The 16,468-nt window shown below is 42.3% G+C and overlaps 1 protein-coding gene across 1 annotated transcript in view; it reads right to left on the bottom strand.

Moving 5' to 3' along the window:
• LOC125280907 (ankyrin repeat domain-containing protein 26-like) overlaps positions 1 to 15,465 on the bottom strand; it is a 414,415-nt gene extending 398,950 nt beyond the window's left edge. The window contains exons 1-5 of the mRNA XM_057304708.1: positions 14,037 to 15,465; positions 11,524 to 11,966; positions 4,288 to 5,250; positions 2,315 to 2,429; positions 1,984 to 2,157 (exon numbers count right to left, since the gene is read on the bottom strand). Of these exons, the coding sequence (XP_057160691.1) occupies positions 1,984 to 2,157; positions 2,315 to 2,429; positions 4,288 to 4,532 (534 nt within the window). The 5' untranslated portion in view covers positions 4,533 to 5,250; positions 11,524 to 11,966; positions 14,037 to 15,465. The remainder of the gene's footprint in view (positions 1 to 1,983; positions 2,158 to 2,314; positions 2,430 to 4,287; positions 5,251 to 11,523; positions 11,967 to 14,036) is intronic.
• Positions 15,466 to 16,468: the final 1,003 nt, after the last annotated feature.

Here is a 16,468-nt window from a genome sequence, read left to right as displayed (position 1 = left end):
TATTTCCATACTGAATTTTAAAACTTATAAAGGATCCTCTAAACTTAAACATATAACTTGGAAAGTACTCTCACCCCCTGTGCTTTCACCAGCTCCGTCTTCTCGTTAAAATACCCCTTCTCAGGGGGCCTGGGTGGCTCAGTTGGTTAAGCATCTGCCTTGGGCTCAGGTCGGCTCAGGTCATGATCCCAAGGTCCTGGGATCCAACCCCAAGTCAGGCTTCTTCCTCTCTCTCTACCCACCCCTCTGCTCGTGCTCTCTCTCCCACTCTCTCCCTCAAAGAAATAAATAAAATACTCTTTAAAAACTAAAATAAATTAAATTAAGTAGTCCTCCTCCACCCCTTCAACAGCTTCACTGCAGTCATTCTCCAAAACTCACTTCAAATATTGACGGGTTCCAAGAATCTTGGCTTCTATCACAGTATTTCTCATGGTATACTCTAGTTATTTTATCGCACCCCATCTAAACCAAGAGCTTCTTGAGGAAAGGGATTATTTTTTATCTCTGTATCTCCAAACTCTACAACATAGCAGTAAATGTTTTAAGTATTTTTATTGAGTTAACAACCTAAATGATTATCTCTGGAGTAGTGTTCCTTAAATTATATTCCAAAGAACATATTCTTTGCTGGAAGGTAAGTACTGTGCCCCAATAGAAAGATTCAATGATCATCTATGTTTGAGAAATACTACAAAACTGCACTACATACCTACCGCAAAAGAAATCCATTTAAGTTTGCTTATCCCCATTTGACAATACTTTTTTGTGGCAAACATTAACATTTGAGAAATTAGAGTTTGAGGGATATAGTTTTGAGAGCTTTTCAATAAAGGTGAAGGTTTTCTCCAGGTTATACAAATGTGCTTGATTCTCTTCTGTCAATGGCATCAGGATCCCAGATGTCAACATAAAGCACTCTTTATGTCAACATAAAGCTCCAAATGGGTCACTAAGGAGATGGACTCTGAATTAAAAGAGAGCTTTGGGGCACCTGGGTGGCTCAGTCAGTGAAGCATCTGCCTTTGGCTCAGGTCATGATCCCAGGGTCCTGGGATCCAGCCCTGCATCAGGCTCCCCTGCTTCTCCCTCTCCCTCTCCCTCTGCCCTTCCTCCCTACTCATGTTTCTTCTCTCTCCTTCATGCTCTCTCTCAAAGAAATAAAATATTTATAAAAAATACATCATCAAAGTGAAATCTTAGACAGTTATTTCAAAATATTTTCATTCAGGGCATGCTCAAGCTTCCAAACATGAAAAATTGACCTACCTAGGTCAACCAACAGTGTTTCTGTAAGAGCAGTGGTAGAAGGTAATGCATGTCATAGAAACAGCAGGTGGGCTGGTAAGCGTGGTTATCAACTACTCCCCATGTACAGCTACCACCCCACTGAGGAGCTACACAAGGCTGAGCAGGAGCTACTCTCTGAAATGGGAGAGCCCAGTGTGCTACATGGTGGGCAGAGTAGCTGTGAGCACAAGGACATGCCCCTATAGGATGTCATGACCTGATCCCCTTGCTCTCATCTTCAGAACCTTCACCTGCTGCTTTCTCCTCCCACATGCACTCACCCAAGTTACCCCGCTGGGTCACGCACGGTCTCCCACCCATCCCCAGCAGCACCCATTTCCTAAGCCCCTGCACAGTACCCAGCCTCCATCATCTCCTCCCTCCCCTCTAGCCCTTCAATCCTTTGTGGGCTCTGAGCCCACCATCCACTCCCAAGCGCTAATGGGAAGATTTTGTTCTGGGGTGGAAGGGTGGCTGGGAGACAGAACTTTGCCCTTTCCGTGGGCATTACCTTTCTCTAGCCCTCCCTGCCCTGGCTTTGGAGTTGTTTCCATGATGACAGAACTTGATGTATAGAATTCAGTATATATATTATATATATGAATAAATATGTAAATAAAATGTGGCTAAATAATTTATATATATACATATATATATACTTTCAAATACTTTATAAATAAAGTTGATCTGTACCTTGTTTCTTCCTTCAATATCTACATCGTATGAGAGCAGCTTCTCTACTATTGAGACGTTCTGACCAGCAGCAGCATAGTGGAGAGCAGTATTGCCATTATAGTCCATACAATTTGGATCAGCGCCATGTTCTAAAAGGATGGTTACACAGCTCTCCTCTTGGCACTGCACGGCCTGTCAGTATTATACCAATAAAGAGAGTGTAAACTCTGAGAATTTAAAGTAAACATGCCACAAGTTTCACCAATTAGTTATGTTTAAATGCAATACATTTTCATTCTAAGTAATTAAATCAAATCCATCTCAGGCAGACACAGCGGCTACAATATACCTTCATTAGCGGGGTCCTAGCTTCTTGATCATAGAGGTTAAGCTGGCAATTCCTGTCTGCTAGAAAACTCACCACATCTGGATGGCCAGTGGCACAGGCCAAATGGAGAGCAGTCCTATGAAAGTGAAAGAACTTTTTAGGAAATTACAGTGCACTATTTCAAAGCATGCAATTAATTCATGTAATTGTAAACGTGAAATAGCATCTTATTCCTATGACTCCAAAACAAAGACTTAGTTTTCTTTTGAAGAAAGGACAATATTTATTAGTGATCATTCACCACACTAATAAAAGAGCAGCCTCTCTGATTAGGTAGAACACGACCTCAGGATTCAGCTCAACTTGGGTTTGAATCCTACTTTAACTCTGTCACTTCATAGTTATCGCTTAGCCTTATCCTCAATTTCCTCATCAACAAAATGGGGATAAAGACAGTTATCTCAGGTTCCCTGCCCTGCTCAGTCTGAAGATCATGTGACTCTTGATCTCGAGGATCCTGAATTCGAGCCCCATGTTGGGGATAGAGATTACTAAAAAATAATAATAATAAATAAATAAAATAAAGAGTAGTGATCTCATCTATGCAAAGTGTTTAGAACAGTTCCTACCACAAATAGCATCTCAAAAATTGTTACATAATATTATGATAACTATTATCGTTACTACTACTATACAAAGACAACACTCCAATTAGGTAAAGTGATACAATTATGCCTACTTTGCAGATACGTTTTAAGGATTCCCAAGAATACTATATTGCAGTGATTCTAAGAGGCTCATTCTGTCACCTTTTAATATCTCTGACATTAGAATGCAATTTATAATTCAAAATGTCTTACAAGTATAAATGGCAGAATTTTTTAAAATTTCTTATTGGTACACAAAATAGTGGGGCATCATACAATCTATGGTGCCTTACATTAAATGAAATAATGATATATACAAGAGGTCTGTTGCAGTTCTAGTCATATGGTTGGCATTTAAAGGAATTTTAGTTCTTGAAAGCATTACGGGAAAAGAGGACTAAAATAATGATTTTTTAAAACTAATTCTTACTCTGATTTTTAATAAACTTTCAGCCAAAGGAAACTCAGGATTCAAATAAACAGCGACAACTCATTTTATTAAATATTTAGATTTACAGGGTCGCCTGGGTGGCACAGCGGTTAAGCATCTGCCTTCGGCTTAGGGCGTGATCCCGGCGTTATAGGATCGAGCCCCACATCAGGCTCCTCCGCTATGAGCCTGCTTCTTCCTCTCCCACTCCCCCTGCTTGTGTTCCCTCTCTCGCTGGCTGTCTCTATCTCTGTCAAATAAATAAATAAAATCTTTAAAAAAAATATTTAGATTTATAGATCGTATGAAAATCAAGTATTATCAATTACCAATATGAGTATTTAATACTATTATAAATATCAAAAGGGAAGTTAAAGGTTAATTTCTACAATTTCCTATCTTCAGAAATGTTTTCGTTTGAAAGGAAGGAGGCACAGCTTCAATTGAGATTGAGTCCTAATACTTCGATTTAAAATTTCTCATCTTAGGGGCACCTGGGTGGCTCAGTTCCCTGAGTTTCCGACTCATGGTTTTGGCTCAGGTCATGATCTATTATGGAATAGATCTTTTTTTACAACATCATTGTATAAAAAGACGTCCACTAAAAGTAAAATACACACTTAATTTCTTTTCTATTACTACTGAACTTTGGATAAATCACGCCAAAACTGTCTGTAAAGTGGACCATGCGGGGAATTATGAGTGGGTCCAAAGGCAGCTGAAGCTTTTGTTTTGTTGCTCAGACAGCCTGGGCGCTAGAGCCCATGGTGCCGGGCCTCCGGAGCAAAGAGGCCAAGCGCCCTCGGTGACAGGAGGGCTCGGCTCCGCAGGCTGGGCCCCGGAAGGTGCACGCTTCTCGCGGTCCGCCCCACCTCCTCCCCGCGGTCTCGGGCCGCCGGCCTCCAAGTCCCTATTACCTGTGCATTTTATCTCGAGAGTTTATGCTGTTTTTCTTGACCACAGCAAGATGATGCACTTTCTCTACGTCGCCCAGGCAGGCAGCTCTATGAATGTTTCTAAGGTCTTTGTCCCGGATGGTGTACCCCTCCCGGGAGCTGCGGGCCACAGTTCTTTTCTCCCGCCTGAGGAGGCCGAAGCCGTCCCTCAGGGAGCTGGTAACGGGCAGGGATGACTTATCGCCAAAGCTAAAAAGCTTCTTCATTTTTTTACACTTCGCAAATGCTCGGCTTTTCACCACCTCTACAACCCAACACTAGCTGTAGAGATAGGCAAACTGACCTCACCATTACATCACAGTAGCAAAGCTCCGGGGTTTGTTACCGTTGAGCGTAACCAAGCAACGGCGCTAAACACAAACGCGCTTGTGCACTTCAGAGGCTGGTGTCCCTGAGTGAGCACACAAAGGGCCAGCGGCCAACGGTGCCCAAAGCCTATGTGCGAGGCCCAAGCCTCTCAACTCCCAGCGATTACCTGGGAGCAGGGCTGGGGTCCCTTCAAACGCTGGTGGGAGCTGGCTGAGCTTTTCTGCACCTTTGCAGAAGTTAGACTCGCCAGTGTGGAAAAGCAGTCTTTGTATACTACTGGGGCTAGAGTGCATGGATCTTCAGGATGCTGAATGCCTCATCCCCCAGAAAACTTCCTAAAACAAACTCTCCCTCAGTTTACTCCTCTTCCCTGTCCTTCTGGGCGCCAGCCGGTCTCCAGGGAGTTGAGCAGATGCAGCAATAGGCGTTTTCAGGGGCTCCTGGGTGGCTCAGCTTGTTGGGCGTCTGCCTTCCCTGTGCATGAACCCAGGGTCGTGGGATCAAGGCCCCGTCAGGCTCGCGGTGCAGTGGGGCCCTGCTTCTCCTTCTCCCTCTCTGCCTGGTGCTCCGCCTGCTTGTGCTCTCTCACTCTCTCTCTGTGTCAAATAAATAAAACTGTAAAAAAAAGAAAAAAAAGAGGAAAGAAATCTGTTTTCATGGTCAGAGACTTCAGCAATATGTATCACCAAGTGCAAACTTACAAGGGGAAAACTATGCACGTTCTCCAGGTGAACTGAAAACGCGTTTCTGCATGCCTCTTAATCCTCCCATTTGGCCCAGCCTTACATTTACATTTTCTTTTATTTTCTGCTGCTACTTCCCAATTAAATCTTTAATCAGTCCAAGATTTATTTTGGACCATGGTGCTACATATAAGCTTTTTTGTTTTTGGGGGGGGTGTTTGAGAGAATGGGGGGGAGATGATAGGGGGGAAGGGGAGCAGAAGTGGGAGAGGGAGAGAGGAGGAGAGTCTTAAGCAGTCTCCACCCCCAAGTGCAGGGGGGGGGCTGGGGAGAGCGGGAATTGATCTCAGGACCCTGACATCATAACCTGAGCTGACATGAAGTGTCAGATGCCTAACCCAGGTGCTCCAACTTTAAGAACTGTCTAAAAAATAAAAGATAGTTCTTTGCTTGTCATAACTAATCCATCTTTTCTCACCTAAATCAAAATTCCACTTCACCGTTATTAAATTCTCAGGTATGTTTTTTTTTGTTTCTGGATTTTGTGTTCTGTTCAGTTGACTGGTAGTCTTCTTCTTGTGTCCGTACTCTACTATTTTAACTTCTTTATAAAATATGTTTTGATATCCATTGCAGATCTATAGTTCCCCTTCCTAATCTTCTCTTTCAGTATTTTCTTGGCAATATTTACCTCTACACTATTTGAGATGAATTTTTAATCACTATGCCAAATTAAAAAGAATTCACAGTGAGAATTTGTCTCTAATTAGGTTAAAAGAATTAATTTTAGCAGAATCAATCTTGAATTAGTGTACCTAGATACATGTTATATCTTTCAATTTAAGTCTCATTAGCTTCTGGTAGTCTTTTTCCATATATAAATCCTGCATACTTTTTTTTTTTGCATTGTTCTTGATATATTTATATATGGGCTTTTTCATTTTTCTAGTGTCATGGTATGTTTTTCCATTATAATTTGTAAATGGTTATTGTTTCGATACCGGTGTATTTATATGGCAACAGTGTGAGGAACTGTTTAAGCTACAGTTTTGTTAACAGAAGTTGTCAGTTTCTGGCAGGTGCTTAGGGAAGGCACAAATTGGATGGTAAAGATCTCACCAGAAAGATTTAATATTGAAGAATGGCATGATGCAATTGAAAAAAAAAATCAAGTAAAATGCAAACAAGATGGGCCGTGTGGCTTATATATACATATAGGCTGTATACTGAGTGTCTACAGAAACTCCTTTTAATGTGGTACTTGATCCAATAATTACAGCTGAACTATACCTGATATTGTGGGTGAAGCAGACAGACAGGAACAGGAGCAGACCCATGACAACAGCTAATACAAAACCAGCTAACCCAAAACTCACCAGATTCCTATTACATTGGTTAATGATTTTTAAGAATTAACCAAAGTAGGAGCCCTTGGCTGGCTCAGTTGGTAGAGCATGCGACTCTTGATCTTGGGGTTGAGTTTAAGCCTCACATTGGTCATGGAGCTTACTTTTAAAAAAATTAACCAAAATAAAAACTAACAGAAACCACTGTTGCACAAGATACACCAGCAAAATTTCAAAGTTTGGTGTCTATTTTTACGGCAAGGCAAATACACGGATGTAAATTTAGGCACTTATTCTTTGGAGGCAATTTAATGTCATTTTGTGTCTGTAGGTTGAATGATTTGACAAGAAGTTGTTTGGAATTAGCAACTCAGAAACCAAGGGTCTTCATCTTCAGCCAAAATTGCTGCTGGAATGACATACAGAGCTCTGGAGAGCACGAGGGTCCCTGCTGAGGAGGTAACTAGTTCCAGAATGGGTGTCTTCACTGGTGAAAGAGCAATGAACAACAAAGAAACAGAAACAACAACAAACCATTTCTCAGGCCTATCCGGCTTAGCTAGACAAAACGGTTTTGGTGTATGTCAGTGGTTCCCACTATGATCAACAAGTATTTGTCTCCTACAGGTGCCAGCTAGAAAATTATCTTTTGTCTTTTATTTGTCTCCTCAGAATTCCCCAGGGTGACTTATGAGACCAGTAAAGGCTCTCTGTAGTGACATTTGAACAGAAGACTCTGACATTTCCTAATGTAACCTGGAATGAGGGTCAAAGACATCACCAGGCTATAAGGAGATAGGAACCACAACCAGGACTCTAGGTAAGTTGTAGAATTTGGGGGACTCTAGCGTTCTTCTATAGATCAGAGATACTCAAAGAGTATATGGTAGGCCAATTCTGAGCTTCTGTGTTCCTTGGTCAGATGCTATGTGGATCCCCAAAGAGTTTCTCACAATCAACTGAAACCTAAGATTTCTGACTCCCAGACTTCTGTGAAAACTAACATCAGATCTAGAACAGACATTCTCTAGAAAGTTCTTGATTAGAACTCCCATCCCCATCTAAAGCTCAAAGATGCCCTGGTTCAGTTTTGCTGCATACTCATTTGATAGTTATACTAATGGAATTAATAATGTGTTAGAGTAATATCTGTTTTATGATGAAAAACAACTGAGATATGAATGCCTTAACAAATCCCTTAGCTCAGGTTTTCCAAGTCCAGTTCAGGGTTGTCACAAATGTTTTCTCCTCTTAAGAGTTACCAAGGCATTCATCAAACACTTTTCCATAACTGGTTTATTCATTCTTTTGGACATGTCTTCCCTTGCATTCCACTCTATCTACTGAGGAAAACTAAAACTATATTGTAATTAAACCATGATTAGAATATGAGGGTTCAAGTGTGTGGAGGATGATCTGCCAGTGTCTACTGGAGATCTCTGACCCAGAAGAACCGTATCGAGGGGACCATAAAGTTCAAACGGAAACATGTACTGAAAACCTTTATTCTGGAATTGTGAGAGTCAATGAGGAAACAACAGACATGACATTCTGGTGTGCACGGAGTGAGGCAAATTTTATATTTCATGCCACATTTAGGGTGAGCACAAAAAGGCCTATGGAATCATGTGAAGGTAAGGGTAGTGAGTCAGGGAGTGACGCACAGAAAAAGGCAGTATCAAAGCTAAAACCTAATGAATGAATAGGGGTTAGCCAATGAGAGGGGGAGAAGCACATTCCAGAAAGAAGGGATATATTGTATCAGTGAAGGTCCAATTAGGAGAGAAACCACTTAGTAATTTGAACAGGGAAAGTTTAATATGAAAAATTATTGGGATGCCTGGGGGACTCAGTTGGTTAAGTGACTGCCTTCGGCTCAGGTCATGATCCCAGAGTCCTGGGATCGAGTCTCTTGTTGGGCTCCCTGCTCAGTGGGGAGCCTGCATCTCCCTCTGCCTGCCTCTCTGCCTCTCTCTCTCTGACAAATAAACAAAATCTTTTTAAAATATTCTTAACTATAACAGTAGATCAATTATAAAGGTTTAAAGAGAAATCCAAATGCCCTAGGGTGTAAGATTACCCAAATGGGTGACTCCCAAGGCTGGGATTCAGAACTCATTGAAGGAGGTGTGGTCGCAGTCCACTGAGCTGTCCAGGCCAAAGCTGGTCCATGCTAGTCATCATGCAAGCAGGAAATGTCCTTCAGGAGTGCAGGGAAGCCTGTCTGACAAATGGATGTATAGAGAGTGTCAGGGCACAACGAGCCCCCCTACCAGCACAGCAGTGCTAGGCCTCCAGTGTATCATATCCACGTGCAGCAAGATGCAACACACATCTTAACGATACAGCAGAGTTAAGGCTGAGCACTGGGTGCACAGAGAGAGTCGCGTGTCAAGAGCATTTGCTAGGGGCATGGTATCCATTTTCGAAGGGTCACTGGCTGGGGGCGGGACTGCGTGCTCTGGCTGTACGCAGCTAGGGCAGAATACTTCTGATGTTGGTGCAGAAGGAACAAGAAGAGCAGCAGCACACCAGAACATGGGCCAGGGCCAGGGCTCAATCTCCAGATAAACAGCAACAATCTGCTATGACACAAATGAGTTGAGCTTGGCAATTGGATACACAGAGGAAGTCAGACACACAGGACTCCAACTTCTCTGCCATTCACTGTGCTGCAATCACACCTTCTTCAACAACTTTGAACCTCCTGCCCAAGTTAGCCCTTTTGGGGTGCTCTTTTCCAGCCCTAGGGTACCCTTCAGAATTCTCTTTCCATCCTTTAATTACTTACTCGTCATAGTTCAGTAATTCTTTATATTAAACTTCCACTGTTTAAAATACTATGCCATTTCTTGGGGTGCCTGGGTGGCTCAGTCATTAAGCGTCTGCCTTCGGCTCGGGTCATGATCCCAGGGTCCTGGGATCGAGTCCCACGTCAGGGTCCTTGCTCAGTGGGGAGCCTGCTTCTCCCTCTGCCTGCCACTCCCCCTGCTTGTGTGTTCTCACTCTTTCTGACAAATAAATAAAATCTTTTTTTTAAGGACCTAACATGAGAACACAGTTGAGCTATAGCCCAGAATGCAGCCAGCTGCTACATTTTCATATCCACCATAGTGCTCACACTGAGGCCTTGTGCCTACCAGGCTGTGTCCAGCCAATGACTGAGCACAGAAGGAATACTAAAACCAAGTCATTTCTTCATCTCTGTCTACTATAGGACTCCTCTACAGGCAAGCTTCTGGTGGAGAATCAATATCAGAACCCCAAGGGCCTGCACTATGATTCTCCTACTGGAGCTTGCACTAAGATCCACAGTACCACTTTTCCCCACCACTGACACCATGAATAGCACAGGGTCTACTGGATCCTATGACCAAAGCAGCAGGGCTTCTTAAAGCACAGCTTGCACCTGCTGCACCACTCATCTGCTCTGGGCCAGCTTAAGTCTTGCTTTCTTTAGTGTCCCCAAGGTATCTGGATGAAAGGAGTACTCAGTGTAGGACAGGGTTTCTCAACCTTGTACCATGGACATATTGGGTTGGATCATTCTTTGTTGTGGGGGCCTCTCTTGTGTATGGTAGGATGTTTAGCAGCACTCCTGACATCTACCCACTAGATGCCAGTAGCATCCTCAGTTGGGATGATCAAAAATGTCTCCAGATGAATCTATTTTAGCGTAGTGTCTACAGCTAACAATACGGCATTGTGTACTTCAATTTGTTGAGAGTAGAAAACTTTGGGAGCGGATGGGTATGTCTATGGTGTGAAGGTAGTTATGGTTTCACAGGTATATCCATATCCCCAAACTCACTGAATTCTATACATTAAATATGTACAGCTTTTGACATATCAAAAAAAAAAAAAAAGTGTCTCCAGACATTGCCAAATGTACCCAGAGAATTGTTCTCTCACCCCCAACTCATTGAGAATTAGTGGTGTAAAATATGCTACCTTCAGAACCCAAAGAGGCCTACCAGTTTCTGTGTTTCCTTCTTTGTGAAAACGTATTCAAAATGCAGCAATTCGTCTTTCACTCCTAAGCAAATACCCTGACATGCCCCTGACCACTAGATTCCCCCAAAACTTCACTGCAATGACAGTCCATGTGGTTACGAAGCCCAAAGCGTTACAGTCACCTACTGCTCATCATGTCAAAGCAGCGTGGTGTCAGTATGATAGGCCAATGAGATATTCTGGGGATGTTCCAGTGGTCTGGATACATGAGTTAATATAACCCTGAGGCAAATGAAATGAAGGAACACTTTGTACATACCATATAAATATGAACTACTTCTACCTCCCTGAGGTCTTATTGGTCTGTTCTGGAAGCAATATGAGGCCCACAATGACAACTGTGATCGGAACTACTATTTGGTTAAGTTTACAGTAGTCTTTAGGTATTTTCCACAATCTCTCTAGTTTCTGAATGGGACAGGCTAGTGAATCAAACAGAAGATAGAGCTCACCGTCCTTGCATCCTTTAGATTGTGAGTGCTAGCATCTCTCCTAGGATGCAACATTGTTTTGGGTTTACTCTCTTAAATGAGGGGTTGGAGACAGTTTCAGAGGTTCCTGCTTGAATTTTATACTACAAAAGCCCTTACCCCACCAAGGCCAAGTATATAGTGTGGGGTTACTCCTACTGCCATGTATATTAATTTGAATCATACACTCAGAGACTTAGAAAATGACCACTGGTTAGTGTGCAGACCTTGTGAGCCAGACTTTAAATTTATTACCTGGTCCCCTAAATTCCTACTGTAGTGGTCTACAATGATGTTTTGGGGGCCCAGCTATCAATGTCAACTCAGACCCTACGTTTAATAGTCCTTGAATAACATACAGGAATTCCATTTTACCCAGTGTAGAATCATCCAAGTAATGACATTAGGTCCACTGGAGAAAGATGGGGAAATATTGTAGTATATATTTTCTATGGCATTGCAGGGCTCTTCCACATCTTTAGTCATTGGCTCTGGATCTGAAAATTATCAAGGGGTCATCAGTTTTTATTGGGGCAATTGCCCTCATCCTCCTGCTCCTTTATTCTTGCCTTTTTCTGGTTGTAGATATTAAGCAGCACCCTTGTTGTTCACCTGACGTATTTCCCTCAACAGACACCGTGCTCTTTTAACCATCTCCACTTCTAATAGTTTAATCTTGCTATGCTTGTGTTGGTCTTGATGTGTCCTCTGGGCCCTCCCATGAAATGTAATCCTCCGTTGGGTCTTCTGGCCCCACATGAAATATCCATTTCAGCAGGCACACTTCCCTTGGTCTCCCTTTTTCCTTCACCTGTCACCTGTCAGGGTGTGGTATAAAAAATATATTTTGTATCTGTCCCCAGTTTCTGGCACAGAACTCCTAAAACCCTTAGAATTTCCTAAGTTAGGAATGTCTGTTTTCATGAACACTGTTAACCATAACTGGGTTTATGCTATTGAGGTGACTCACTGTGGGCCTAGATAGCTTCAGGAAGGGAACTAGTCACCGGAGGAAACAACCACATGATTAGAAGGTTGGAACTTCCAGCTCTGCCTCCTTTGCCCTTGCAACGCCAGAGGAGGGGAGACTGGAGACTGATTTCAGTCTCCAATGATTTAATCAGTGGCCAATGATTTAATCAGTCACACTCACATAATGAGACCCCATGATGGGGGTGGCCAATGATCTAATCAGTCACACTCACATAATGAGACCCCATACAAAAACTCCAAAATGAGGCTCAGGGAGCTTCCTGGTTGGTGAATGTATATCAATGTGCTGAGAGGGTGGCATGCTTGAAGAGGGCTTGGAAACCTTTTCCTGACCACCCCCCCACACACACACACCTTGCTGCCCTATGTATCTCTTCATCTCGTTGTTCATTTGTATGCTTTATAATAAACCAGTAATCATACATACAGCACTTTCCTGAGTCATTCTAGTGAATTATCAAACCTGAAAAAGGGTCATGGGAATCCTCAAATTTGTAGCCAAGTCGACCTGAAGTGTAGGTAGCCTGGGGGGCCTGAGGGTTTGTGGCTGGTATCTGAAGTGGGGGCAGTGTGTGGGACTGAGGCCCTTAGCCCATGGGGTCTATGCTAACTTCGGGAAGTTACTTACTCTTTTAAATCGAACTGTAGAACAGTTGATGTTGCAAATGCATGCAACTCAGGCATTTCTACTTTACTCGGCATTTGTTATTGCTTTCTCTGGAGTTGTAATATAGAACCTAACAGCAAATTTCCTCTATCCCCTGGGGCTCTTGCTTATTAAATCCCATCTCCCTCCAAATGACCCCACATCTGTGAGTTATTGCTTATCCAATCTTACACTCCATCGCACTTGATCAAGCCCCTTAAAATCCAATCCCAGAGGTACTCACCCTAGCTTCTGCCTGTACACACTACTCCTTATAGCTTGTTTGATGTATTTCTTCTTCCCTTATGGAGCCTAGCATATCCTCATCCTGATTATATTGGGATTTAACCCAAATTAGCCTGGCAGCCAAGAGAGGAGGTGGGTGCAGCTCCTGAGGGGACACCTGTTGCTTTGTCTGGGAGTAGCCTCTGCAAAGTCTTTCAGCATGTGAAGTGTTAACACTTACTAGGGAATGATGGGCCTAGAGAGCTAAATCCATGAGGGTCTAGTACCGGGTCTGCAGAACTGACATCTTCATAGGCATACATCCTGATATTCCTCTCTTATCTTATAAGAGTCTAGATAGTCTCAGTGGCCCTGAACTTGGTATAGTGTACTTGCCTTGGCTGAGCATTTACACATTCCTGGAACTCTGGAACTCCATCACATCTTCAATTTGTTCTTTCAGTTTCTGCTCTTCCACTGCAGATCAGGGCCTCCATGTGAACTTCCAAAGAGGTCCTGTAGCTCTCATACTTAACTTTTAACTACTTGTTAATCTGTGTCAGTTTCTCATTACCCCAATCCAGGATGAAGATACAATTTTGCAATACAGATATCTTTTTAAAACAGTTTTACTGAAATATAATTCATTATACAAGTCACCCATTTGAAGTGTACAATTCAGTGGTTTTAAAATATTCAAAGAACTGTGCAGCTATCACCACAACCAATTCTAAGACATTTTCATCACCTCAAAAAGGAACCCCCCACACACACATTAGCAGTCAATTTTCCATTTCTTTCCAACCCTTTGGCCCTAGGCAACCACAAACCTATTTCCTGTCTCGATAGATTTGCCTAGACATTTGACATAAATGGAATATTAAATATAACCATATAAGGTCTTTTGTGACTGACTTCTTTCACTTCGCACGTTTTCCGTTTTATCCATTATTTAGTTACCTAGGGCTGCTGCCATAAATAACACAAAATTGGTGGTTTAAAACGAACAGAAATTGATTCTCACCGTTCTAGAGGCCAGTGGTCCAAAATCGTGGTGTCTGCAAGGCCATACTTCCTCCAAAGCATCTAGTATAGGATCCTTCCTTGCCTCTTCCAGTTTCAGTGGTTCTAGGCACTTCTTGGCTTGTGAGGCATCAGTCCAACCTCTGCCTGTCTTCACATGGTTTTCTCTTTTCCCTGTCTTTCCTCTGTGTCTCTTGTAAGGACACATCATTGAATTTAGAGACAGCCAGATAATGTAGGATGATCTCATCTCAAGATCCTCAGGTAATCTGCAAAAACCCTTTTCCCAAAGAAGGTCACACTCACAGCTTCCGGGAGTGAGGACACGGATGCATCTTTTTGGGGGGGCGGGGGGTGGCAGGACACCTCTCTACCCAGTATATCCATGTTGCAGCACTTACTAGCACTTCATTCTGTTTTATGGCCAAATCATATTCCATTTTACGAATATGCCACATGTTGTTTATCCATTTTTCAGTTGAACATTTTGGCTATTTCCACTTTTTCTGCTATTATGAACAATGTTGCTATGAGCATTTGTGTGGATGTATGTTCTCATTTCTCTCCCAGCATATATACTTAGAGGAGTGGATCTACCATCTTTATGGACATGTTCCTCCCGTATCTTTCAAACTTCCTGCACCTGGAATTTTTTTTAAGGTCACAACCACTTTATGCCTGGAAATACTCATGCCCCATCTACCACTCACAATGGTGTTCTTTTTGGCTGTAAGACAGTCTCAGAACCTGTCTCCTCAGACCACTCTTGGCACCACTTCTGTTAGTTGAGTCCTCAAATAAGCAGATGCTTGGGTACAGTGCAAGAGATTTATTAGGGAAATGCCTATGAAGGAAAAAGGAGCAGGTATCCTAATCATTGGAGGCTACAAATGTTGTTACCATGGCAAGCAGGGTATTAAGGTTGCAGATGGAATTAAGTTTGCTAATTAGAAGCTGCTAAAATGAAGAGATAACCCTGGATTATCCAGGTAGGTCCAATGTAATCACAGGGGCCCTTTAAATGAGGAAGAGGGAGGTGAAAGTATCAGAGTGGTGTGAGGAAAGACTGGACAGGCCAATTGCTGGCTTTGAAGATGGAAGGGCCTTGAGGCAAGGAATCCTCTAGAAGTTGAAAAAGTCAAGAACGTGGATTCTTCTCTAAAACCTCCAGAAAGGAATGCAGACTTGCCAACACCTTGACTTTGGTGAGATTTTCAGAACTCTGACCTCCAGAACTCAAGTAGGTTCCCCAGTATGCATTGGACTGCAGGATTCTTGGGACACAGGTCTGTTAGTGCTAAAACCAAGTCAGTCCCAGGGTATGCCCAACATGCCCCTCATCTCTTTGACCCCCTCTTAGGGTACTTTCTGCTTATTATGGCAGTTCACAGCTGGAGAACTATTATTATTATTATTATTATTATTTTTAACCATTTCTGCAGCCCCTCTTCCCATATTCCCCACCTATCCAGAGAAGACACCATCTGTGACTCTGAGATTCCTTAGGCAGAGTGGGACATTTGTAACTCCTCTTTGTAACTTTTAAACATTAAAACTCAGATTAGGAATGCAAGTAAATGGCACAATGGTTGAGCGTCTGCCTTCGGCTCAGGGCGTGATCCTGGCGTTATGGGATCAAGCCCCACGTCAGGCTCCTCCGCTATGAGCCTGCTTCTCCCTCTCCCACTCCCCCTGCTTGTGTTCCCTCTCTCGCTGGCTGTCTCTATCTCTGTCAAATAAATAAATAAAATCTTTAAAAAAAAAAAGACAAATATATTTGAAGAAATAATTGCCAAAAATTGCTTAAATTTGATGAAAAACTAATCTACAGATCCATGAAGCCCAATAAATCCCAACTAGGAAAAACACAAGGACATCCACACCTAAACACATTATCATGGTCCAACTGGTAATAGACAAGGATAAGCAAACAAAACCAAAACCTTGAAATCAGCAAGAGAAAAAAAATAACCTATCACAAAAGGAGACCAAAATTATGATTAACGGATGACTTCTTACAAAAAATAATGGAAGCCAGGAGTCTATGGGATAACATAATCAAAATGATTAAAGGGAAAAAAAAAGTCAACCACGTATTTTATATCCAGCAAAACGATTCTTAAAAAAACAAAGGCAAAATAAAAGACATTCCCAGAGAAAGACTGGGGAAATAAGATTATTTAAAGCACTAGTTATGTCACTATATTGTTGAGTTGCTGTAACATGCACAGATATAACATATGACACTAAAAGCACAGAGAAGAAAAGGAGATATATTAAAACAAAGTTCTTACATTTGACCAGAATTAAAGTAGACTGGTAAGTTAAGATGCACACAGTCATACCTAGATCAACCACTAAGATGTAACCCAAAAAAGGAGGAACAGAAGGATCTCTTTAGATATGACAAAAACAGGAAACAAAGAGCAAAAT

Source organism: Ursus arctos, unplaced genomic scaffold (assembly GCF_023065955.2).
Source record: "Ursus arctos isolate Adak ecotype North America unplaced genomic scaffold, UrsArc2.0 scaffold_30, whole genome shotgun sequence".
NCBI classification, from domain to species: domain Eukaryota; kingdom Metazoa; phylum Chordata; class Mammalia; order Carnivora; family Ursidae; genus Ursus; species Ursus arctos.
Note: the sequence above shows the minus strand (reverse complement) of the source record. Positions and strands in the feature narration are given on the sequence as shown.